General features: G+C 43.7%; 2 protein-coding genes across 2 annotated transcripts; both read left to right on the forward strand.

Annotated features, from left to right (window-relative positions):
- The first annotated feature begins 1,226 nt into the window (after positions 1–1,226).
- Positions 1,227–1,679, forward strand: LOC125075508. The gene has a single exon (XM_047687222.1). The coding sequence runs from the start codon at positions 1,227–1,229 to the stop codon at positions 1,677–1,679; it is 453 nt and encodes a 150-aa protein (XP_047543178.1).
- A 12,675-nt stretch (positions 1,680–14,354) lies between these two features.
- Positions 14,355–15,914, forward strand: LOC125075509. Its single transcript, XM_047687223.1, has one exon. It carries the CDS (start codon positions 14,355–14,357, stop codon positions 15,912–15,914), a length of 1,560 nt encoding a protein of 519 aa, XP_047543179.1.
- The last annotated feature ends 9,346 nt before the right edge of the window (positions 15,915–25,260 follow it).

Below are 25,260 nucleotides of genomic sequence, written 5' to 3' on the forward strand. Positions count from 1 at the left end.
GAGCTTATTTGATGCCAATTTGGCTTTGCCTTCCAATTGACCGCGGAACTGAACGAGGCTTGAAATATCGACGCCAAGTATTCCGATACTAGCTGTGGCGGCTAACGAAATGTTCTCAAATCGTAGAGATACGACGAATGGTGTTATTTTAGCAGTTAATGCGCAAACTTGCGCCTTTTTGGGGTTGAAATGGACTTGATTTAGCCGGCCCCAGTTCGAGACTTTGTTTAACGAAGACTCGATTTCAGACACAAGTTTGTTCCGGTTTTCTTTGACGTTATCCCGAGAAATATTAGCACGCCCGGTGTATGAGGTGTCAACGGTATTGTCGTCGTTCCTGATTTGCAACAAGTCATTGATATGCAGAAGAAGCAGAGTGGGTGATAGAACGCAGCCTTGTGGAACACCAGCATTGAAGAATTTTAAGTCGAAGCATGCACCGTCGACAACAACTTTGATGCTCCGATCTGCCAAAAAACTGGTAATTCAATTGCATAATTTCCCGGGAAACCCATGGGAAGGAAGCTTCGAAAGAAGCGCTTTGTGCAACACGCGATCAAAGGTCTTCGCTATGTCCATGCTGGCTGCTAATGACTCCCCCTTGCTTTCAACTGCTTCCGCCCATTCATGAGTCATGTAAACTAGAAGAGAGAGTGCATGGTGGGTGGGGATTAGGAAATCGGTACGCTGACGGCGAGGCACTTTTACAAGCTGCCTGTGCCTTCGACCTGGCTATAACAAACACGTGGTTTAAGAAAAAAGAGGAACACCTAATAACCTACAAGAGTGGCCACCACGCGACACAGATAGACTACTTCCTAGTGAGGCGGAGGAGTCTATGCTGTGTCAAAAACTGTAAAGTGCTGCCAGGCGAAGCATTAGTCGCCCAACATAGGCTTGTGGTGATGGAGGTTAAATGAAGTGTCTCCCCCAAAAACAGCCAACACGGCCCCCTCCAAAGACAAGATGGCGTATGTTAGAGAATGATGAATTAGCTAGTAGATTTAGGAACCATATAGTGGAGAAAATGATAGAAATGAATGAGATGGAAGAGAAATTGGTAGATGAATGTTGGAATGAGATGGCCAGGTACATAAGGAAGGTCGCAAAAGACGTGTTTGGAGAGTCGAAAGGAAAAGGTCTGATGGATAGGGATATATGTCGAAGTGCGAAATGTACTGAAAGAGAAGAAAGTGGCATTTAAAGAATGGCAGGTTGTAAAAAATATGAATATAAGTTCAAAAGATGAAAAAAATGAAGTTTACAAGAAATTTCAGAGGAGAGCAAAGAAGGTAGCAGCAGTAGCGGTAGCAGTTGCCAGAGCCAAGGCCCAAGAGAAGTTGTACAACTCACTGGATAGCCCTAGAGTCCAGAAGGAACTCTACCGAATTACGAAAGAGAGAGAAAGACCATCGAGAGATGTAACACATATCAAATACATGAAAGATGAGGCTGGTAAGGTGTTATGTAGAGATGAGGAAATAAAAGAGCGATGGAAGATTTATTTTGAAAAGCTTATGAATGAAGAGAATGACTGGAATGGGATTGTCCAAGAGGCACAAGTAAATAAGGGGTTAGTAAGAGAAATAAGCATGGATGAGATAATGACAGCAGTCAAAAGCATGGAAAATGGGAAGGCTTTGGGTCCAGATGACAGAATGGACGGTGTTAAAGACTGAGGGATGTATGTGGTTGACTTTATTCTTCAATAAGTTGTTGTATGAAGAAACCATCCCTCAAGAATGGTGCAGTAGTTCGCTAATGCCCATCTTCAAAAAAAAGGGGATGTACAGGATTGCAACAACTATAGAGGGATAAAGCTCATGTCACATACTATGAAAGTATGGGAGAAGGTAATAGAGAGAAGATTGCGAGAAGAGAGTGAAATTACCCAAAATCAGTTTGAGCTTATGTCAGGTCGAGGGACAATGGACGCTATTTTTGCACTCCGCCAATTGTGCGAGAAGTACAGACGTGCTCACAAGAACCTGCACATGGTGTTCATTGATCTCGAGTAAGCCTATGATAGGGTGCCTCGTGAAGTGATGGTGGGCAATGAAAGAGAAAGGTTTGCCTGGGAAGTATGTGGAGTTAGTTCGTGCTATGTACAGGGGATCCTGTACCTACGTCCGATCGTCTGTCGGCAACACCGACCAGTTCAGTGTGGCTGTAGGGTTTTTTTTTTTTATTTATTTATTTATTTACTAAGAAAAAAATAACAAATATTTCATATAATCAGTGCAGCATAAACCACAGTCGGTTTTACTGTGCTCTGACGATTCTTAAACAGTAGTTAGTAATAATAATAATAAAAGTTTACAAAAGACAAAACACACACAATACAGCTGTTATAATTTTTTTTTTTTTGCACAAAGAAGATTTGTACTACGAATAATAAAATATACTTATTATAAATATGTGGGTAAATTGATTTTATTTTTATATAAAAACAAGTTTGACGCTGTTTTGCTCTCCTATACAGGTTGATCTAGAAAGTATTTTTTAAGTACAGTTTTATAATTTTTATGATTTATTTTTTGTTTAATATTTCCAGGTAAATTGTTTAATAAGGTAGGAACAATATATTCCAGAACTCGTTTCCCGTAAAAATTTGAATATCTAGGGATCTCCAATGTTTGATTTATAATGTTTCTAGTATTATGACATTTTTTTATTTGTAATTTTGAATTTAAGTATTGTTTTGATAATATTGTATATATCGCCGCGGATATACCAAAGCGTAACACATTAGTTCGTAAGTCTTAATTATCTTATTGTAATATTTTTATCCGAAACTACCCGTTTATTATAATAAGTAAATTTACTGAACCCTATTATTATCAAATAGCAATTAAATGATTTAAAGTTAAATTTTGTTTAGATTTAAATAGTTTTAATTTTTGAACTAACACCAACTACTTACTATTTAGTATTTATGAACTTAAATGGATGGCATTTTGACTAAGGAAGTAGGTAACTGGGTTTGCATTTTATTCAGTATGCTTTCTCAACTGTTTTAGACCTTTGTAAAATCATTTCATATTTTGAAATGATTTATTACATAGTAATTTAAATTATTTAGCTACTTAAAAACATTGTAAAAATAAATGAGTGCAATAACGAATTGACTTTTCCACCTTACAAGCTTCGAGAGTAGGGATGCGTGACACGTGCACTCATTTATTTAAGATCGAACGCCCAACGCTCCGGCACTTTTGCGTTGGGCACTCGAGCGGTAACATCTCCCCTGTTATATTGTGTTCTTGTTTTAATTATTTTAATCAGTTATAGTTTATTGTTAATTGTTAATCGTTAAAGTGTAAAAAGATTGTTATTTAATAAGTTTTAGATTTTAAGGTTAATAAATTACATCAAATTATAAGTCAATCATTATTTTTGTGATTTCATTTCATTAGTTTTAAGAAATTATTCCTTTCTATTGAGTAATTTAAAATGAATGAAAATAGCATGACCGATGGTTCCCAAGGAGCCAACGGTCATGATATTTTAAAAAATTCTATTCCTAATGAAAATCTGACATCAGAAGTGGGATCGCTCCAGCGATCCCTTTCTGCCGGCCGTTATGTTACAGATCCTGATTTCATCCCAGGACCCTCTGATGCTGAGGTTCCTGCAGCACCTACACCTCAACAATGCAGTCAAGCGATACCTACGGACCCTGTGTTACTGCCATCGACCGGTAACTTTATACCTCCCCAATTCTTTCTGCAGATGATGACGATGATGCAGAACATGAGCGATCGTCTTCTACAGAAACCGAGTGAAAGGGTAAGGATTACCGATATATTTTTGCCCTCCTTTGACCCCGATGGTAGCGTTGGTGTCCGTGAATGGTGCAACCACATCTCTACGGCTGTTAGTACGTATCAACTTACTGATTACGACATCCGGATGAAAGTGAGTAGCTTGCTTAAAGGACGTGCTCGGGTGTGGGCTGACAACTGGTTAGTCACTACTTCCACTTGGGAAGAACTTCGTGATACAATAATAACAACTTTTGAGCCGGAAAATAGGTACTCGAAAGATATTCTTAAGTTTAGAGAACATATTTATAGTCCCCATAAGGATATTTCGGAATTTTTGTCCCAAGGTTGGTTATTATGGAGACGTGTTACCAAAGACAAATTAGACAACAGTGATGCAGTGGAAGCAGTTATTGGAATGGTAAGCGATGAACGGTTGAGAATAGAATTAATGAATGTTAGAGCTAAGACTGTACCTGAACTGATTTCCGTGGCATCTTCCATCAGAGCTAAGCGCCCTACTATGCCGCCATCTCATTCAGATATACCTCAAAAACGAACTAGGTTCTCTCAGGAACATAGAAACATTCCTCGATGCAGCTTCTGTAATAAGGTAGGTCATGTCTGGCAAAACTGCCGGAACAGAAACGAATCCAACTGTCAAATAAGACCAGGTACTCCATCTAGCAGTACGACCTCAACCACTGCCATCAACACAAGTAAGTTTTGCTCATTTTGTGCTAAGCCCGGTCATACTTTTGATACCTGTTTTCGTCGTGAAAAACAAGTTACCTCCAACGTAAATTCTATAGCCAACGGTAACGAAACTAAGTTAAATACTATGTGTATGTATGTTGGCAACATTAAAATTAATACCGTTTTTGATAGTGGCGCGGAGTGTTCAGTGATGCGAGATACTATCGCTAAAAAGCTTCCAGGACGTACGAATCTGGTAGTAAATTATTTACGTGGATTAGGCCCGGTACCCGTTATATCAACAAGTACCCTACAAACTGTTTGTGTTATTAATGGCATTAATGTAGAAATACTTTTCCACGTACTTCCCGACTTTGAAATGACAACTGACGTATTGATTGGATCAGACTTATTGTACAATACCGGATTGAGGGTAATTATAACTCGCAACACAGCGACATTAGTATCTCAGCCCCAAATCATGCACGTTCGTTCAAATAGTTCAATATTTAGTAACTGTAACCATGACTTATCCGACCAATCTGAAATTGATCAATTGTTATCACTGCTGTGCAGATATTCGTATCTTTTTACCAATGGTTTTGCCAAGACTCGTGTCAATACCGGACAGCTAGAAATTCGCCTGAAAAATCCGAATAAATACGTCGAACGAAAGCCATACAGACTTACCCCCATTGAACGCCAAAAGGTTAAATCTATTGTGTCAGAGCTAATTGAGAATAACATCGTTAGAGAGAGCAGATCCCCTTACTCCAGCCCGATAATTCTAGTAAAGAAAAAGAACGGGGACGATCGAATGTGTGTTGATTACAGAGAATTAAACTCTAACACCATTCGTGATCATTATCCACTGCCTCTTATAGGAGATCAAATAGACCAATTAGCAGGTGGTAAATACTTCCATACACTCGATATGGCATCTGGTTTTCACCAAATCCCAATTTCCCCTGAATCTATAGAAAAAACGGCATTCATAACACCCGACGGATTATACGAATATTTGACTATGCCATTTTGCCTTTGTAACGCACCCGCTGTGTACCAAAGGTGTATTAACCGTGCTTTAGGACCACTTCTCAACCCTGGCAGTGCTGACAATGGTATCGATAGCATCGCACAGGTCTATATTGATGATGTTATTAGTAAAAGCTACGATTTTCCCTCTGGTCTTTTATATCTCGAAAGAATTTTTATTGCATTAAGAGATTCGGGATTCTCCATTAATGTCGAAAAATGTTCATTTTTTAAGCGATCTATTGAGTATCTTGGTAACGTAATAGAAAACGGTAAGGTTAAACCAAGTCCAAAAAAGGTTGAGGCGCTTTTAAAAGCCCCCATTCCAACCTCTGTGAAGCAAGTTCGGCAATTTAATGGCCTCGCAGGTTATTTCCGCAGATTTATTCCGGATTTTGCACGCATAATGGTTCCCTTGTACAACTTAACAAAGCAAGGAGTTAAATGGTCCTGGACACATGACCATGAAGAGGTACGTCAAAAAGTCATCCATCATTTAACTTCTAGTCCTGTACTAACGATTTTTAGGGAAGGCGAACCGATTGAACTTTATACCGACGCTAGCTGTCTCGGATTCGGAGCGGTTCTTGTGCAAATAATCAACGGTCGACAACATGTCGTGGCCTACTTTAGCATGCGGACGACGGAAATCGAAAGCAGATATCACTCCTACGAGCTGGAGACACTAGCCGTAGTGCGAGCAATCAAGCACTTTCGACACTACCTCTACGGGCGTAAGTTTAAAGTGATTACGGATTGTAATGCTCTTAAAGCTTCGGAACATAAAAAAGACCTCCTACCACGGATTCATAGATGGTGGGCTTACCTACAGAATTTCGAGTTCGAAATAGAGTACAGGAAAGGCGATCGAATGCAGCATGCTGACTTCTTCAGCAGAAATCCCAGCTCCTTAGCAGTCAACATAATGTCAAGGAATTTGGAATGGCTTGTTGTGGAGCAGCATCGAGACCCTTGGCTTAGACCAATCATAGACGCCCTGCACAACGGCGAAACAGTACCCGGGTATACTCTCGAAGACAACGCTCTTAAGTATGAAAGGACAGACCAGGTATTAGGTGCACAAAAGCTTATTGTGGTACCCAAATCTTTTCAGTGGAGTTTGATAAATACGTTTCACACCGCTTTAAAGCACACGGGCTGGGAGAAAACTCTTGCTAAAATAAGAGAAACCTATTATTTTGACAAGATGAACACCAGTATCCGAGAATTTGTCGATAATTGTGTAGTATGCAGGACATCTAAGCAGTCTTCCGGGGCAACACAGGTACAGCTGCATCCTATACCTAAGCCAACAGTACCATTCGAGGTTATCCACATGGACATTACTGGGAAGCTCGGGACATCTCAAGATCAGGAATATGTCGTGGTCACTATCGATGCCTACACCAAGTATGTATTGCTTCGTTACGCTAACGATAAAAGCCAGCACAGCGCACTTGGAGCCCTAAAACAAGTGATACACCTATTCGGAACACCGAAGCAGATAGTGGTGGACGGTGGACGTGAATTCCTTGGTGAGTACAAGAACTATTGCGATAATTATGGTATAGAAATACATGCAATAGCACCGGGTGTCAGTCGAGCTAATGGCCAGGTGGAACGCATGATGGCCACATTAAAAAATGGTTTAATAATGATAAAAAACTATGAGGTGGCTGAGTGGCATACTGCTCTGGAAGGCCTACAGTTAGCATTTAATTGTACGGTACACAAAACAACTGGTATCGCTCCAATCACACTGCTGACCCGACGTCAGAACTGCGTACCACCAGAACTATTAAACCTGGTAGATTTTGACAATCAGACACTTGACTTTGAAGCAATTCAGAGGCATATCGAACACAGGATGGTCGAAGCAGCTGGTAAAGACAAAGAAAGGTTTGGAAGAGGAAGAGCAAGGATACAGAGGTTCCAAAGAGGGGATTTCGTACTGATCAAGAATAACCCAAGGAACCAGACTTCACTTGATCTCAAGTTCAGCCTGCCTTATGAAATCCATCGAGTACTCGATAATGACCGTTATCTTGTAAAGAAAGTTATAAGCCATCACGGACGTCCTAGAAAAGTAGCTCACGACCAACTACGTCGTGCACCACAACCGGGATGCAGTAGCGAAAGGCTGATGACCGTATCGCCATCTAACGAACTTGAGCCTGTACAGAAAGAAGCCCAACCAATCGACGACCAGGAAGCTGGACCGTCGGGATTCTGCACTGGACCATCGACTCAACCAGCAGATGCTGACCGTTCCTCCCAAATTGACTAATAAACTTTTGCTGTGTGATCAAACTATCTTCTGGTCCATAAATATTTAAAAGTGGCTGAGTTATCTGGCTTAGTATATTTAAAAGTTGTATTTGGCGTGCGGATCCGACCCATAACAAAATGTTGTTGACGATGTGGAGGCGTCACACAACCAATTGATAAAATATTTAAAATAAAAGAACAACCCTACTGTTGGGCAAATATTGATAATAAGATTTAATACAAAAAGAACAACCCTACTGTCGGGCAAATATTGATAAGATTTAAAACAAAAGAACAACCCTACTGTTGGGCAAATATTGATAGTAATATTTAAAACAAAAGAACAACCCTACTGTTGGGCAAATATTGATAGTAATATTTAAAACAAAAGAACAACCCTACTGTTGGGCAAATTTTAATAAAATGAATGTTATGTGTGTTCGAGTGATACCTCAAAGCCATGCAAAATATCAAAAAGATGTTATGCTTCGTTTCGGCGACCCATAACCAAAATTAAAATTCTAGTATTGTAATAATCAAGCACATTTCAAGTGTGCTGGTTGTTATAATGTTGGAATATTGAGCAGATAACACAGATAACACATGCATTTATAATTTGAAAAACAAATGAATTAATATTGCATTACAAGTTACTAAATTATGAATTAAACATTAATCAATGATAAACGCCTAGGTTTACTGTGGAAGAACCTAGCCAAATCAAAATAAAATTGTTTCATTACGGATACACGGCGCAGAGCACGCACCGCACATCAGTATGGCCGTATCGCCGCGGATATACCAAAGCGTAACACATTAGTTCGTAAGTCTTAATTATCTTATTGTAATATTTTTATCCGAAACTACCCGTTTATTATAATAAGTAAATTTACTGAACCCTATTATTATCAAATAGCAATTAAATGATTTAAAGTTAAATTTTGTTTAGATTTAAATAGTTTTAATTTTTGAACTAACACCAACTACTTACTATTTAGTATTTATGAACTTAAATGGATGGCATTTTGACTAAGGAAGTAGGTAACTGGGTTTGCATTTTATTCAGTATGCTTTCTCAACTGTTTTAGACCTTTGTAAAATCATTTCATATTTTGAAATGATTTATTACATAGTAATTTAAATTATTAAGCTACTTAAAAACATTGTAAAAATAAATGAGTGCAATAACGAATTGACTTTTCCACCTTACAAGCTTCGAGAGTAGGGATGCGTGACACGTGCACTCATTTATTTAAGATCGAACGCCCAACGCTCCGGCACTTTTGCGTTGGGCACTCGAGCGGTAACATCTCCCCTGTTATATTGTGTTCTTGTTTTAATTATTTTAATCAGTTATAGTTTATTGTTAATTGTTAATCGTTAAAGTGTAAAAAGATTGTTATTTAATAAGTTTTAGATTTTAAGGTTAATAAATTACATCAAATTATAAGTCAATCATTATTTTTGTGATTTCATTTCATTAGTTTTAAGAAATTATTCCTTTCTATTGAGTAATTTAAAATGAATGAAAATAGCATGACCGATGGTTCCCAAGGAGCCAACGGTCATGATATTTTAAAAAATTCTATTCCTAATGAAAATCTGACATATATTTAATTTTAGTAGATATTGGCATTACTTTGCAAAAATTAAATAACTGGCTAGGGTCGTTTCGAAATTGGTTTTTAATTTTTTTGGGTACAATAGTTTTTAATAGTTTTAGTTGAAGGTTGTAAATACGTTCGATATTTGTTTTAAAGGTTAGGCCATAGCTACTTAGTCCGTATGATATTATTGATTCACCAAAAGATCTGTATAGCATTAATAAAATTGAAAAGGGAATTTTAGTTTTAATTATTGTTAATTTAGCTAATAGGGCTCTTAATTTGTCGCATATACTATTCATATGATCCTTCCAATTTAAATTACTATCAATGATTACTCCAAGATAGCGTTGACTTTTAACTGTGTCAATGCAAGAACAGTTGCAGGAATCAACGTATGGTTTGTGAAAGCATTGATGACTATGAGCAATAATTTTTATATTTCCAGTGTGTCTGTTGTGACTTGAACTTGTACATTGCTTTTGTTTTTTCTTGATTGATTACAAGACCAACGTCATGAGACCATTTCGCCAATTGATTAAAATCGTGTTGTATTTGTTTCGTTGCTTCTTTTATATCGCGATGAGCTGACAAGAGACATGTATCATCAGCGAATTGGTACATTTCGCATTGCCTGATGACATTTCCGAGGTCGTTAACATAAGTTATATAGTGAAGGGGACCTAATACTGAACCCTGCGCTGTTCCTTCTGTCACTTGTATCTCGTCACTAATAGTGTCAGAAATTTTAACTCTGTACGTTCTGTCAGTTAGATAATTACGGCACCAGTTTAACAGTGGATCTCTAATACCGTTGTCTTCCAATTTCTCAAGTAGTGTGTTATGTCGCAATGTATCAAAAGCTTTCGTATAGTCAACAAAAACTACCAAAACGTGTTTTTTATTATTTAAATGTTTATTAACGGAATTTGTAAACATTGATAGTAGTTGTGTGGTACTTTTCTTGGGCTGAAAACCGAATTGATTATTATATAATATATTATTTTCTTTATAAAATGTGTATATTTGTTGGCTAATGAACTTTTCCATAATTTTATCGATTATAGGGAGAATAGTTATTGGTCTATAATTTTCAAATTTATTACCATGTCCTCGTTTGAATATAGGTCTTACAATGCCAGATTTTAGATCTTTGGGATAAAGTCCTGATATGACACTATTATTAATAAACTTTACAAGAATAAAAGTAAATGTTTCATATAGTTTTTTTGATATCAACTGCTCTAATATTATCTATTCCAGCCGTTTTATTGATGTTAAGTGATTTTATGATTTTTGAGACTTCATATTCGTTAGCTTTAACAAATCTACACGTGACATTTACTGATTTTTTATAATTATTTATGTTTAGTAGTGGAATCTTGCACGAAGGAATTATATTTTTTACGCCGTTATCAAAAGATTTTGCGAATTGATTAGTTATATCTTGAATTGAAGTTGATTTTTTGTTAAAAGATTGTAATATTATTCTATCTAAGCTTTTTTTTATTCTACCTGTTAGTGAATTTAATAACTGCCACAATTGTCTATAATCTTTTCTATGTTTATGTATTTCTTTTTTATAGTATTTATTTTTAAAGTAATTAATTTTTTTATTTGCATAATTTCTTGCTTTATTATATTGAAGTTTTAGTATCATATTGTGAACATCCTTTTTCCATTTTTTGAATAGGTTATCTCTGAATTTACATGCCTTAATTATACTTTCATTTATCCAATTATTATTTATACGCCTAGGATTATTGATTTGATTTTGATTTTTACTTTTGATTCGTTATAACAATTATTAAATTTATTTTTAATTAATTCATATATTTCTAAAGGACATTTCAAAGATTCCACAGACGTCCAGTTAATATCGTTGAAAAGATTGTTTAGACGGTTATTATTAATTAATATTTTGTATTTTATTCGATCATTCTGTATAGGCGTTGAGCCAACGCAGGCCAATGCAATCATCCGATGGTCCGCTAGTACAGTGTACGAGCGCTGCTGTGTATAGATCTAGTGAACGGGATTTGATAAATATGTGGTCAATACATGATTTACAAATTTTATTATTACATAATTCAACTCGTGTGTAATCTGAGATCCCGCACACTAGACCTAGGCTAGACATCATATTTATATAGTTATGTTTTACAGGATTATTTGATTTTAAATCTATATTTACATCACCTATTATGAGTAAATCGTTTTTACAATGGAAACTTTTCAGGAGTTGTTCAAGTTCTTGTAGAAATGATTGTTTGGTGTAGTTAGGTGGACGATAGATTGCGCACAGTGTTGTAGTACAATTGTTTGGTGTTTTAATTTTAGCTAGAATACATTCAAAGTTATTTGTTTGTGATTTAATAATAGTAGTCTTAATTTTTTTATTTATATAGATAATAATTCCACCGCCTTTTCTCTCTTTACGCAACGCTGTGTGCATTTCATACCCTTCTAAATTATACATATTACTTATTGAGTCAGTGATGTTAGCTTCAGTTACAACTATGATATCCAGAACTTTATTACACATATTAATGCTTTGTTCTAAGGCTGAGAAATTTTAAATCATGGACCTTATATTTACATGAACACAAGACAAGGTTTATAGTATTATTATTAGGTATATTCTTTATAAAATCATACAAATTTGAACAATTATAAATTTCAGTTACCTCCTCGTTGATTTCATCCATTTAGGCACAATTTAACAAAACTAATACAAATATAGAATGATGAATAACCAAAGAAATTACTAATCTACTTATATAAGCTTATTGATATCTTCTAGTGACCTCAGTATGATTTGCTCGGAGTCGCTGTTTTTTCGTACACGAATTATTCCTCTTTTACACCATATAAACTTGTAGACGTCTTTTAATTTCTGTTTTGCATTCCATAGCAATTTTTTATTGTAAGGCGTAAGAGATTCTTTCAAGAACACAGTTTTATTACATGATTTTTCACTTTCGTTGACTATTATATCTTTAACTAAAATTTTCGTAGATTTAGATACAGACAACCATTTATGAACGGTTTCAGTATTTTTCATTTTTATTTGAATTGTTCCGGTGTTCTCTTTTCGCGTTAAACTATCGGCTATAATCTTAATTTCTTTGTCATCAGAGGTCGGAATATTAAAAACTTCTAGCTGATTATTTAATTTCTGTTTTCTATTTCATGTTGACGTTGCTCTAAAGCGTTAATTCTAGTTTCTAAATTAGAATTTTTATTCATTAATTCTGTATTTTTTCTTTTTAATTCTTGAATTGATTGCTTACAAAACTCAATATTTTCCATTATTTCATCCATTTTATCGCTCTGATATTTATTTATTTATTTATTTATTATGTTTTGCTAGCGGATGTTACATAAATTACACACCAATGAAATCATGTACAAAATAAGATACATTATGTACACCCATTCAAAAGCAAAAACTGCATGCATAGCGTTCTTGCTCCGATTACAATTATATAATTAAATATTAAAGTGCTTGATTAACATTAAGTAACAATATTTCGACATTGAAAGGAGAAAAAAAAAAGAAAAGTGAAGAACAGAAATAACAAAAACCACATTACAAAGTACTATAAGTTTACATATTTACATTTATATGCTATTGTAACATTCTTTCTGTAATAACTTATGATATATGATATTGTAATGATTTCATAAAATCCTTCATCTCCCGTTGTATAGCTTTTTCCATTTCCTTTGTCATTTCTTTCAAAAGTTGTTTGACGTTCTTGGAAACTTCCGCTGAATCTTGAGACGTTTCTTCGTCTTCGTTCTCCTCCGGTATGAAAAAGGAGCTACGCCTAAAGGAAGAGTTATGACATTCTTGGCATGTCCAGTCCAAATTTTCAGCAGCACGTAGTGCAGCAATTTGTTTGTTGGTAAGACCTGAGCATGAAGTATTGCTATGAACCACTTTCTCACATTTACTACATTCTAATCCAGGACTTCTTTTTGTAATATTTTTAGAACATTTATCGCACAAATTCATATTGAGGGTACTTCGAAGCTGAGAGCTGACTGACTGACTGTTGCACCAAGGGTCGGCTCTAAGTCCTTACCTCTTCCTGCTGATTATGGACGCTCATACAGGAGGAGGCACCCTGGTGCATACTTTTTGCCGACAACATTGCCGTACTGGTTCGTGAAGATGGACCTGAGATCCAGAGCAGATTGGAAGATTGGCATCAGAAACTGGAGAATGTTGGCTTGAAAATCAGTAGAACGAAGACTGAGTACATGTTCTGCGATTTCGGCGGTCTCTCCGGTCCTGAAGCCATAGCGCTTGATGGCGTGGCCCTTCCAGTCTGCTCCGAATTCCGGTATTTCGGTTCACTTATTCAAAGCAATGGCGAAATAGATCAAACGGTGAAGCACAGGATTAACACAGGGTGGGTGAAATGGGACAGGCTTGCTATCTTCTAAAATATTAGAGATATCGCATTTTCTCACTGCACATTTTCGCTTTACTTTTGTTTATTTTAATTTATTTTAATCGTTTATTTCATAGTTTTTCACATTTTAATTTTTCTATTATAATTTCGCTAAGTCCTATCCGTTACGTAGTACTAAATTTTTTCATATAAAATTTTTATTCGATTTTGACCGCAATTTTTCGTGAAACCTACTCGGATCCACACCCAGATTATCACCCCGCACTCGTTTTCTCGATTTCCACCCGGGAAATCGGAAAAAAAGACCCCCCACCGTCCCACCTGTCATTTGGTATATCGACTCAGAAAACCTTGTAAAGGAAATTCAAAATTTTGTTCTATTTTTTTCAAATTAGACTCTCGTTTCGGTTACACATTAGGCTAACTTTTAACTTTTAATACGGTCATTTTCTTCTCCAGCTGATGATCCTTACACAAAAATGACGCAAAAGCATAAACAGAACCTATGGACCGTACCTGTCGTGCGGGATAATCTAGTCTGGGACCAGATTTGTTAAATCCAGATGGACTCGGAGATGGAGACCGCTTCGGAGGCCTGTGTTGAAAAACATCGACCGCTGGAGACGGACGACTCCGACTCCGGAAACGAGGGACACGCTGCCCACCGCCGCGGCGAAGTTAAAGGTAACGGCCTCACCCGGGCTAAGGCCGAATTAAAGGAAAAAGAGGAGGAGGAACGGGAAGTTGCCTTCGAGAGGGCGCTCCGTAGCCGTGCCTTTAAAAAGGCACCAACCGAAAGAAAGGACGCAGTAGTGCTATCATCGTCGGTAACAAAAAACATGGCGGACCCGGTGACGCTCGGAGCGGAGGAGCTGCACGCGGAGGCGGAGCGTAACGTAGCCGCTATCCTCACGGTTGCCAAAAAATCGGGCAACCTCAAGGGTGGCTACATTAAAAGCCTGAAGGAATCGGCTGCCGCCTTACAGGCTATAGTCGAGGTCCTCTCTTCTCGCACTGAGGCGGAAGAGACACGGCGTCTGCAGGCGGACAATAGCCGCCTGCGCCGGGAGGTCGAAAACCTCAAAGAGGACCTGAAGGCTCACAGGAGGGAGTTTGCCAACATGAGGGCGACCATGACGGCTTCGAGTGGGCCTTCTGCGGCCACTCCATCCACCGATGCAATGATTGATGAACTGAGAGAGTTCATCACGATCTCGATCGGTGCGATGCTGGACGCCAGACTCCCTCCCCCGAGAGTAAGCAGTCCACCAGCTACAACCGTAGAGCTGGACATGCCGAGGCCTTCGATGCCACCCACGGCTTCTGCTCCCAAAAAGCAGAAGCAGTCCAAAAACAATAGGACAACTCCGGCTGCAACGGTACCACCGGCAGCTAGGACACCCGTCCCTTCAGCTCAGGCTGGTACGGGGCAGGAGGAAAGTTGGGCCACTGTTGTCCGGAAAGGGAAAAAGGATAAGAAACCTTCCCCACCAGTGGTAAGCAAGTTCATAACCACCCCGGCGGTAACATCGAAAAAGGGCAAAATATCCATGTCCCGCACCGCTGCCGTCATCATCTCTCTGCAGCCTGAGGTAGAGAAAAAGGGAGTGACGTACGCCCAGGTGCTAGAGAAGGCCGAGCAGAGCGTCGACCTGGCGCAGCTGGGCATAGGGGAGGGCATCAAGATCCGCCGCGCTGCCACCGGTGCTAGGGTCCTAGAGTTGCCCAAGTCGCAGAGTCAGCAGGCTGGGCGACTGGCGGATAAGCTCCGCGTCGCCCTGGACGGAGTGGCCAACGTCGTTCTACCCGTGAGGATGACCGAGTTGAGGATCACGGGGCTGGACGACTCCGTCACAAAGACCAAGTTGGCCGCAGCCATAGCCAGGGTTGGCAATTGCCCCGTTGACTCTGTCCGGGTTGGGGCTGTCGGCACAGGTCCTACGGCAGTGGGCATGGCTACAGTGAGGTGCTCAACGGCGGCGGCTAAGACTCTGGCCAATAGTGGCAGGTTCCTAGTAGGATGGAGCTCTGCTAGGGTCAGGGTACTGGAGCAGCAACCTTTTCGCTGTTTCCGGTGCTTCGGCCTTCGGGCACACGAGAGCCCTCTGCCCGTCAAAGGTTGACAGGAGCTCGCTGTGCTACAGGTGTGGAGGTGCGGGACACCTGGCACCGTCGTGTTGGTTGGCTGGGAGGCTGGGAGGCCCTCAGGGCACTCGATGGGTGGCAGGTACTACAACCCTCCCCACACAAAAGGCAAGGCGGTCCAAGGAACCAGGACCGCCCCCCAATTGAATGTAGCCGTCAGGCCTCGGAGGAAGCTCAACGAACCAAAAAATGCACGGACAACTGAGCTTCCTCCAAACGAATGTATATCACTGCGCCGGAGCGCAGGACCTGCTGCTGCAGTCCATGGCGGAGTGGCAGGTAGACCTGGCGGTGGCCTGCGAGCCCTATTTCGTCCCTCCCCTACCTCACTGGCTGGGGGACTCGGACGACACCGTGGCGGTCCTCACGAGGAGCGGAACGGGCCCCCCCTCTCACTCATCGAGAGGGGCTCGGGCTACGAAGTGGTGGGGGGGGGGGGGGTACGTCGTCGTCGGTACGTACTTCTCTCCTAACCGCAGCCTGGCTGAGTTCGAGACTTATCTCGGCTTAATCAGAGCTGCGGTGGCAGGCAGTCGCCGAAACCGATATTGGTTCTCGGCGACTTAAACGCGAAGTCGCGTGCCTGGGGCAACCCCGCCACGAATCCGCGAGGGAGGGCCGTCCAGGTGTAGGCCCTGCTCTCCGACTTTTCCCTTCTCAACAGGGGGCAGGTTCACACCTGCGTGCGACATCACAGATGACGCACGGGGTTCCGTGGTGGACGTTTCGTTCGCCACCCCTGTCGTTGCACGCAGAGTGGTCGACTGGAGAGTGGAGGAGGAGGTGGAGACTCTATCGAATCACCGTTACATCCGATTCGAGATCTCCACCTCTCGCAGGCCGGCGGAACCCCAGAGGGTGCCGACGACGCTGCAGAGGTGGTCTCTCGGCAAGGTCGATCGAGAGCTGGTCAAGGAGGCCGCCATCGGACAGAGGGCGCCAGCGCAGAGGGCGCTGCACGGTGCCCCGATCTGGGTCGACGCCCTCACCGCTGACAACCGGGCCCTGCTGCGGAAGCCGCAGAGGGTCATAGCGGTGAGAGGCATCAGAGGGTACCGTAAGGTGTCGTGGGCTGCGGCGACACTTCTCGCGGGCGATCCGCCCTGGGAGCTCCAGGTGGAGGTACTCGTGGGGTGTACCGGTTCCGGGTCGAGACGAGGAACCGCGGCGACACAGGGTCGGCGGAGGTCGGGCGGATCAGGGCTCTAGCCCAGCGAGCCCTGATCGCCCGATGGCAGGAGGATCTGGGGTCACCCACGGCGGGCCTGGCGACAATGGAGGCGATCCGCCCCCACTTGAGTCGCTGGGTCGAGAGAAAGAAGGGCACACTCACCTTCAGGATGACGCAGGTACTTACCGGGCACGGATGCTTCGGTAAGTACCTGCATGGGATAGCGCGGCGGGAGGTGTCACCCTCCTGCCACGAGTGTGGTGTGCCAGTCGACACGGCGCACCACACCCTGAGTGAGTGTGCTGCGTGGGGGCCCCAGAGGCACACCCTTGCGGCGACTATGAGCGGAGACCTCTCGCTGCCGAGCATCGTCAACGAAGTGCTCGGTAGCGAGACGTGCTGGTCGGAGATGCGCTCCTTCTGCGAAAACGTGATGTCGCAGAAGGAAGCCGCGGAGCGGGAGCGGGAAGAAGATGCCGCAGACCCGCTCCGCCGAAGAAGACCGGGGAGGAGGAAGAAGCGCTACGCGCACCTTCTCCCTCCGCCTCAATAGGCGTCGCAGGGACTAGGGGGGGTCTCAGTACCCCGAGAACTCCCTCTAGGTGTTAGAGGCCCGCATAGGTGGTCCGACCGTCAGGGCGTCACGGTAGGATGCGCAAGCCAGGGCTGGGACTTGCCACCGATGGGCATTCTGCGGTGGCAATTCCCAGCCCTGGTTTGGTCGTTTCTGCAAAACAGCCTCACGCCGAAAATGGAAACGTTACCATGACTGGGCTAACGCATCGGCGTCTCGTGATGTAAATACCAGCGCATTCAGAAAGGAATATAACTCTGCCTCTAGGTCCTTCAAATATGTGATTGGTAAGGCGAAGATGGAGTACATTGGCAGAATTGGCGAGAGACTGGTGCGTCTCCCTTCAGGAACACGTGCGTTCTCGTCACTCGCTAAGGCTGTTCTTGTGAATTTCTGTCAGCCTTCCTTTCCATGTTTTCCATCCACGCCGTGGAGTGCCGGGCTTAGAATAGCACTCCCCCATCTCTTCCCGTGGGTGTCGTAAGAGGCGACTAAGGGACGGGGAAAAGGGGGGATGGGCAGCAGCGTCTCCCCCGTAAACAACTATCCCCTACTGCGCTCGCCAACACGCCAGCCCAGCGTGGCGAGTATGGGCAAATCCTCCTAAATGGTAGATGCGTTTAAAAAAAGGCCCCCAGTTACCGGCAAGCCCGCTTGGCCCGAACAAGGTAGCGGTCGCGGTATCGGCAGGGCAGGGGGTGCAAAGAATCACCGGTTCATGGCAGGCTACCATAAAAGACGACTACATATGGCAACGTATAATGGACGCTCGATAAGGCTGGACCATCACCTCGCCGAATTAGAAGTAGAGTTAAGTCATATAAACTGGCATATACTGGGGTTATCTGAAGTCCGAAGACAGGGGGAGGACACGATAACTCTAGAGTCCGGTAACTTACTCTACTTCCGCGAAGGTGATAAACTCTCCCAGGGTGGTGTCGGTTTTCTGGTCAAAAAGGATCTCATTAGCAGCATTGTAGAAATCAATAGTGTGTCGAACCGGGTAGCGTACCTTGTCCTAAAACTTTCCGACAGGTTCTCCCTGAAGGTCGTACAGGTATATGCGCCAACTTCGGCATACTCTGATGATGTGGTAGAAGCGATGTACGAGGACATCGCAAAGGCCCTCAACAACACCTCGAAGGCCCACTGCAATGTTGTTATGGGAGACTTTAATGCTAAAGTGGGAGTACAAGATAGAGGTGAACCGAAAGTCGGACCTTACGGCTTGGGCTGCAGAAATCACAGGGGGCAAATGCTGGTAAAATTTCTCGAAGCGCAGGGGCTCTTTTTGATGAATTCTTTCTTTGAAAAGAAGCCCCAGATGAAGTGGACCTGGCGAAGCCCCGATAACGTGACAAGGAACGAGATAGACTTTATCATTTTGAATAAAAGGCACATATTTAGAGATGTCTCAGTGATCAATAGGTTTAATACTGGTAGTGATCACCGCTTGGTTAGAGGCACTCTAGGTATCGACTTCAAAGCCGAAAGATCGCGAATGATGAGGTCTACTCTCCGACCTACCATGCTCCAGGCTGCTCAAGGCTCCGAAAAGTTCCAAATGGAGCTTCAAAATCAATTCACCGCGTTGGAAACCGTAAGCAGTATTGATGAGAAAACCGACACGCTGGTCAAAATACTGCAAAACACATCCCGCAAGTGTTTTCCGCCACAGAAAAGAGACAGCGCACCAAAACTCTCTGCTGAGACACTCGAGCTCATGAGGAAACGACGAGAACTACCATCGTTTTTGTCAGATAAGGCCTTAAACCGAACAATAAAAACGCTGACGCGGCGCGATCTCCGATGCTCCAATACCCGCGCCATCAAGGCTGCGATTGAGCAAAATCGGGGATCGAAAGTGTTCGCTCGCAAGTTTGGGAGGCCGCGTCTGACGAAACTTAAAACTGAAAATGGTAAGGTCGTTACCTCAAGGCCTGAGATCGTCGGAGAAGTAGAGAGGTTTTATGGGCAGTTGTTCTCTTCAAGATCGGATAAACCTGTGGGAATCAGTATTGATGACCAGCGCGCCCCTCTTACGCGCCATTATTCCGAGGAGCTCCCGGTCGTTGACCAAGGCGAGATTAGGGCGGCTCTAGAACAGCTTAAAAACAACAAAGCTCCGGGAGATGACGGAATCACAACAGAGTTGCTTAAGGCAGGCGGGACTCCGGTCCTGAAAGAGCTAGCAAGCCTCTTTAATTCCGTCATCCAACATGGCAAGACCCCGGAAACGTGGAGCGGGAGTGAGGTGGTACTGTTCTTCAAAAAAGGTGATAAAACCCTCTTGAAGAACTACAGACCAATCTCCCTCCTGAGTCACGTGTATAAGCTGTTCTCAAGAGTCGTCACGAACCGTCTCGCCAGACGACTTGACGAGTTCCAGCCCCCAGAGCAAGCCGGCTTTCGATCAGGCTACAGCACCGTAGACCACATCCATACTGTTCGGCAGATTGTGCAGAAGACCGAAGAGTACAATCAGCCGCTGTGTATGGCTTTTGTGGATTACGAGAAAGCCTTTGACTCCATCGAAACCTGGGCAGTGCTCGACTCATTGCAGAGATGTCATATCGATTGGAGATATATCGAGGTACTGAGGTGTCTGTACAACGCCGCTACAATGACTGTCCACATCCAGGACTGTAAGACGAAGGCGATCCAACTGCGCAGAGGGGTGAGACAGGGGGATGTAATATCCCCGAAACTGTTCACCAACGCGTTGGAAGACGTCTTCAAGACGCTGGATTGGACTGGATATGGAGTCAATGTAAACGGCGAGTGCATCTCACACCTTCGATTTGCCGACGATATCGTCATCATAGCAGAGTCGCTGGAACAGCTAACCGAAATGCTGCGTAGCCTAAGCGATTCTTCCCGGCGTGTCGGTCTCGGTATGAACTTGGACAAGACCAAGGTCATGTTCAATAGGCATGTCGTGCCGGGGCCGATATACGTCGAAGGGAAACCTCTCGAAGTTGTCAGTGAATATACCTACCTAGGACAGGTCATTCAAGTCGGTAGGAACAACTTCGAGAAGGAAGCCGATCGAAGAATTCGCTTGGGATGGGCAGCATTTGGCAACCTTCGTCAAGTCCTCACGTCGTCTATACCGCAAAGTTTGAAGACGAAAGTCTTCAACCAATGCGTCTTACCTGCCATGACATACGGTGCCGAAACGTGGACACTGACTGCGGGACTAGTCCACAAATTCAAAGTCGCTCAGCGGGCTATGGAGCGAGCTATGCTCGGAGTATCTTTGAAGGATAAGATCAGAAATGAGATTATCCGGAAAAGAACCGGAGTCACCGACATAGCTTGCAAAATTAGCAGGCTGAAGTGGCAGTGGGCTGGTCACGTATGTCGTAGGACCGATGGCCGTTGGAGCAGACGAGTCCTAGAGTGGAGACCGCGAATCGGCAAACGCAGCGTAGGGCGCCCTCCAGCCAGGTGGACCGATGACCTCATGAAGGTGGCGGGGACCGACTGGATGCGGAAGGCGGAGGACCGGGAGCTGTGGCGCACCTTGGGAGAGGCCTATGTTCAGCAGTGGACAACGATTTGCTTTTGATTGATTGATTGATTGATTGATTTCTTTCCATCTCTGCACAAAGACGGTGAGTCATTGGCCCATACCGCGAAGGAGAAAGCTGATCTTTTAGGCTCTCTTTTCGCATCGAATTCGACTCTGGATGACCAAGGAAATTCACCACCAACAATCCCGCGGTGTGATACCACGATGCCGGGGGTTAAATTCCGGCAAAGTGCAGTTCGTAAAGCACTTTTTTCCTTGGACATTCATAAGTCGAGTGGACCCGATGCAATTCCTTCAATCGTGCTACGGACATGTGCTCCCGAGTTGGCACCGGTCTTAACGCGTCTTTTCCGACAATCTTACGCATAAGCCGTCGTCCCGATCTTCTGGAAGACTGCTTTGGTGCATCCGATTCCCAAAAAGGGGTACCGCTCAGATCCGTCCAATTATAGGCCTATAGCCATCACCCCCTTGTTCTCCAAGGTAATGGAGTCCATTGTAAACTGTTAGCTCCCGCGGTATCTAGAGGAGTATCAGCTGATTAGTGACCGCCAGTACGGTTTCCGTTGGGGTCGCTCAGCCGGTGATCTTCTAGTTTACCTTACTCATAAATGGGCGGAAGCACTTGAGAGCAAGGGGGAGGCATTAGCAGCCAGTCTGGACATAGCGAAGGCCTTCGATCGCGTGTATTCTTTCGAAGCTTCCTTCCTATGGGCTTCCCGGGAAATTATGCAATTGGATTACCAGCTTTTTGGCAGATCGGAGCATCAAGGTCGTTGTCGACGGTGCATGCTCCGACCAAAATTCGTCAACGCTGGTGTTCCACAAGGCTGCGAGGCTCGGGAAAACGTCGAAGAAAACCGGTTTTCTTCGACGTTTTCCCGAGAAATATTAGCACAGCCGGTGTATGAGGTGTCAACGGTACTGTCGTCTGCATAGCAGTGAATGTTCCTGATTTGCAACAAGTCATTGATATGCAGAAGAAACAGAGTGGGTGATAGAACGCAGCCTTGTGGGACACCAGCATTGTCAATTTTAAGTCAGAGCATGCACCGTCGACAACGACCTTGATGCTCCGATCTGCCAAAAAACTGGTAATCCAATTGCATAATTTCACGGGAAGCCCATAGGAAGGAAGCTTCGAAAGAAGCACTTTGTGCCACACGCGATCGAAGGCCTTCGCTATGGCCAGACTGGCTGCTAATGCCTCCCCCTTGCTCTCAACTGCTTCCGCCCATCTATGAGTAAGGTAAACTAGAAGATCACCGGCTGAGCGACTCCAACGGAAACCGTACTGGCGGTCGCTAATCAGCTGGTACTCCTCTAGGTACCGCAGGAGCTGGCAGTTTATAATGGACTCCATTATCTTGGAGAACAAGGAGGTGATTACTATAGGCCTATAATTGGACGGGTCTGAGCGGATGCCCTTTTTAGGGATCGGATGCACCAAAGCAGTCTTCCAGGAGTTCGGGACGACGCCGAATGCATAGGATTGTCGGAAAAGACGCGTTGAGACCGGCGCCAACTCGGGAGCACAAGTCCGTAGCACGATTGGAGGAATGCCATCGGGTCCACTCGACTTACGAATATCCAAGGAAAGAAGTGCTTTACGAACTGCACTTTGCCGGAATTTAACCTCCGGCATCGTGGTATCACACCGCGGGATTGTTGGTGGTGACTTTCCTCGGTCATCCAGAGTCGAGTTCGCCGCGAAGAGAGAGCCTAAAAGATCAGCCTTCTCCTTCGCTGTATGGGCCAATGACTCACCGTCCTTGTGCAGAGATGGTAAGGAAGGCTGACAGAAATTCCCTAAGACAGCCTTGATGAGAGACCAGAACGCACGTGTTCCTGAAGGGAGGCGCACCAGTTTCTCGCCAATTCTGCCAATGTACTCCGTCTTCGCTTTAGCGATCACGTTTTTGAAGGACCTAGAGGCAGAGTTATATTCCTTTCTGAATGCGCTGGTATTTACATCACGAGACGCTGATGCGTTAGCCCAGTCTTGGTAGTGTTCCCATTTTCGGCGTGAAGCCGTTTTGCAGAAACGACCAAACCAAGGCTTGGACTTGCCACCGATGGGGACCGCAGAATACGGAATGAATAGTTCCATACCCTGAAGTACCACATCGGCGACAGAGTCAGCAACAACGCTCGGATCATCTGGCGAGAAACAAACCTGTCCCCATGGGTAGGATGCAAAGAAGGACCGCATCCCATCCCAATCTGCTGACCCGTAGTGCCACACTCGGCGGCAGCCCACGAAACGAGGTCGTGAGTACCGCGCAACCGGCACTGTACTTCGGACGAGACAGTGGTCCGACGAGCCCAGAGGGGGATCGACGATAACCTGGTAGCTATCCGGATGGGAAGTCAGCAGAAGGTCCAACAGGGAATGTGTATGATCTTCCACGTCTGGTATTCGCGTTGGCGAGGGGACTAATTGTGTCAAATCATATGCTAAAGCGAAGTCGAGAACAGATCTACCCGCATGATCGGTAGCGCGCGATCCAAGCCATTCGGCATGGTGGGCATTAAAATCGCCAAGAATTACGATCTCTGCGGATGGGATCTGCTGCAGCACGGAATCTGTAGCCATTTGGACGTGCTCAACCAGTCGGTCAGTTTCAGCATTACCGCTATGGGACCTATAAAGGCACGCGTAGATTCGCGGATGGTCGTCGCAGTCTACACGCAGCCAGATAATCGATAGGTCCTGCCCTTAAGGCTCCTTAAGATCCTTTAAGGCTGCCAAGGCGTCGAGAGCAGATATCATCTCTGACGTAAATGCACACCCCAGCTCGTGGTACAAAGGAATGTTCCAATTTGTACCCGGGGTAAGAGAGAAAAGTCGTATCGGCAGGAGAGGATATCTGGGTCTCGGTAAGAAAGAGCAAGGCCGGCTTCGCCGTCTCAAGGTGAAAGTGAACGGCGTTCAAGTTGGTGTTGAGTCCCCTTATGTTGCAAAAGTCCACGGTGAGGGTGGTAGGGGTTGCCTTATGATGCCTGCTCCGCTTGCCCTGGACAGTGGCGAGCGCAAAATTGCCCCCCCCCCCCAGAATTCGGAGGGCAGCCTGGGCATCCCTGCTCAGGCTGTGTACGTCCTGAGCATGGATGCCCAGAGAGGGATTCTCCACCGCAGTCGCCAATGGTACCCTCCTGGGGTAATAAAGCCAAATTCTGCACAACCATTATGTTCTGGGGGGGTGGGGGATCGGGCCTCCGGGACTCTCATACCGGACGAAACGCAGTAGCATAGCTACCACTTCACGCCGATTTTAAGTGGTACTTCCCCGGGTGTGCCGGCCCATTCGGCTGCAACCCGAAAGTATGCAGTGTGGCACTACCACAAGAAATTTTCGCTTTTCGATTCAAAATCAATTGTTAGTGAGTTAATCTCAAACTCAAACTCAAATTCCTTTATTCAATATAGAAGTATTACACTTTCTTATTGATGGTCAAATTAAACAATACCACCGGTTCGGAAAAAGAAAACACCCTGACCTGAGAAGAACCGGCGAAAGAAACTCAGCGGGACTTTTTTTTTACGTCAAATTAATTATATACATAATTGTATATGAGTAGAAACAGCCAGGAGGAGATCGTTTCATTCCCAAGGTGTGCTATCAAACATAAACTCACTAATTGTATAGTAACTTTTCGCACACAAGCGTTCCTTAACAATTTTTTTAAATTTCGCAACAGAAGCATTTTGAACGCTTTCTGGGATCCTGTTGTAGAAGCGTATACATTGCCCCACAAAAGAGTTACTGACTCTATGCAGTCGAGTAACAGGAGTAACAAGATTGTGTTTGTTCCTTGTACCAACGTTATGAGAATCACATTTTCTCATAAAAACATTAATATTTTTCCGTACATATAAAACATTACAGAATATATATTGAGAAGCAACAGTCAATATCTTAATTTCTTTAAATTTATACCTCAAAGATTCCTTGGCTCCCAGGTTATAGATTGCGCGAATAGCCCTCTTGTATCATTGTACTCAAAACAGGTAGTTTATAAAAAAAATAAACATATATATCA

The sequence above is a fragment of the Vanessa atalanta genome, chromosome W (assembly GCF_905147765.1).
Source record: "Vanessa atalanta chromosome W, ilVanAtal1.2, whole genome shotgun sequence".
NCBI lineage: Eukaryota > Metazoa > Arthropoda > Insecta > Lepidoptera > Nymphalidae > Vanessa > Vanessa atalanta.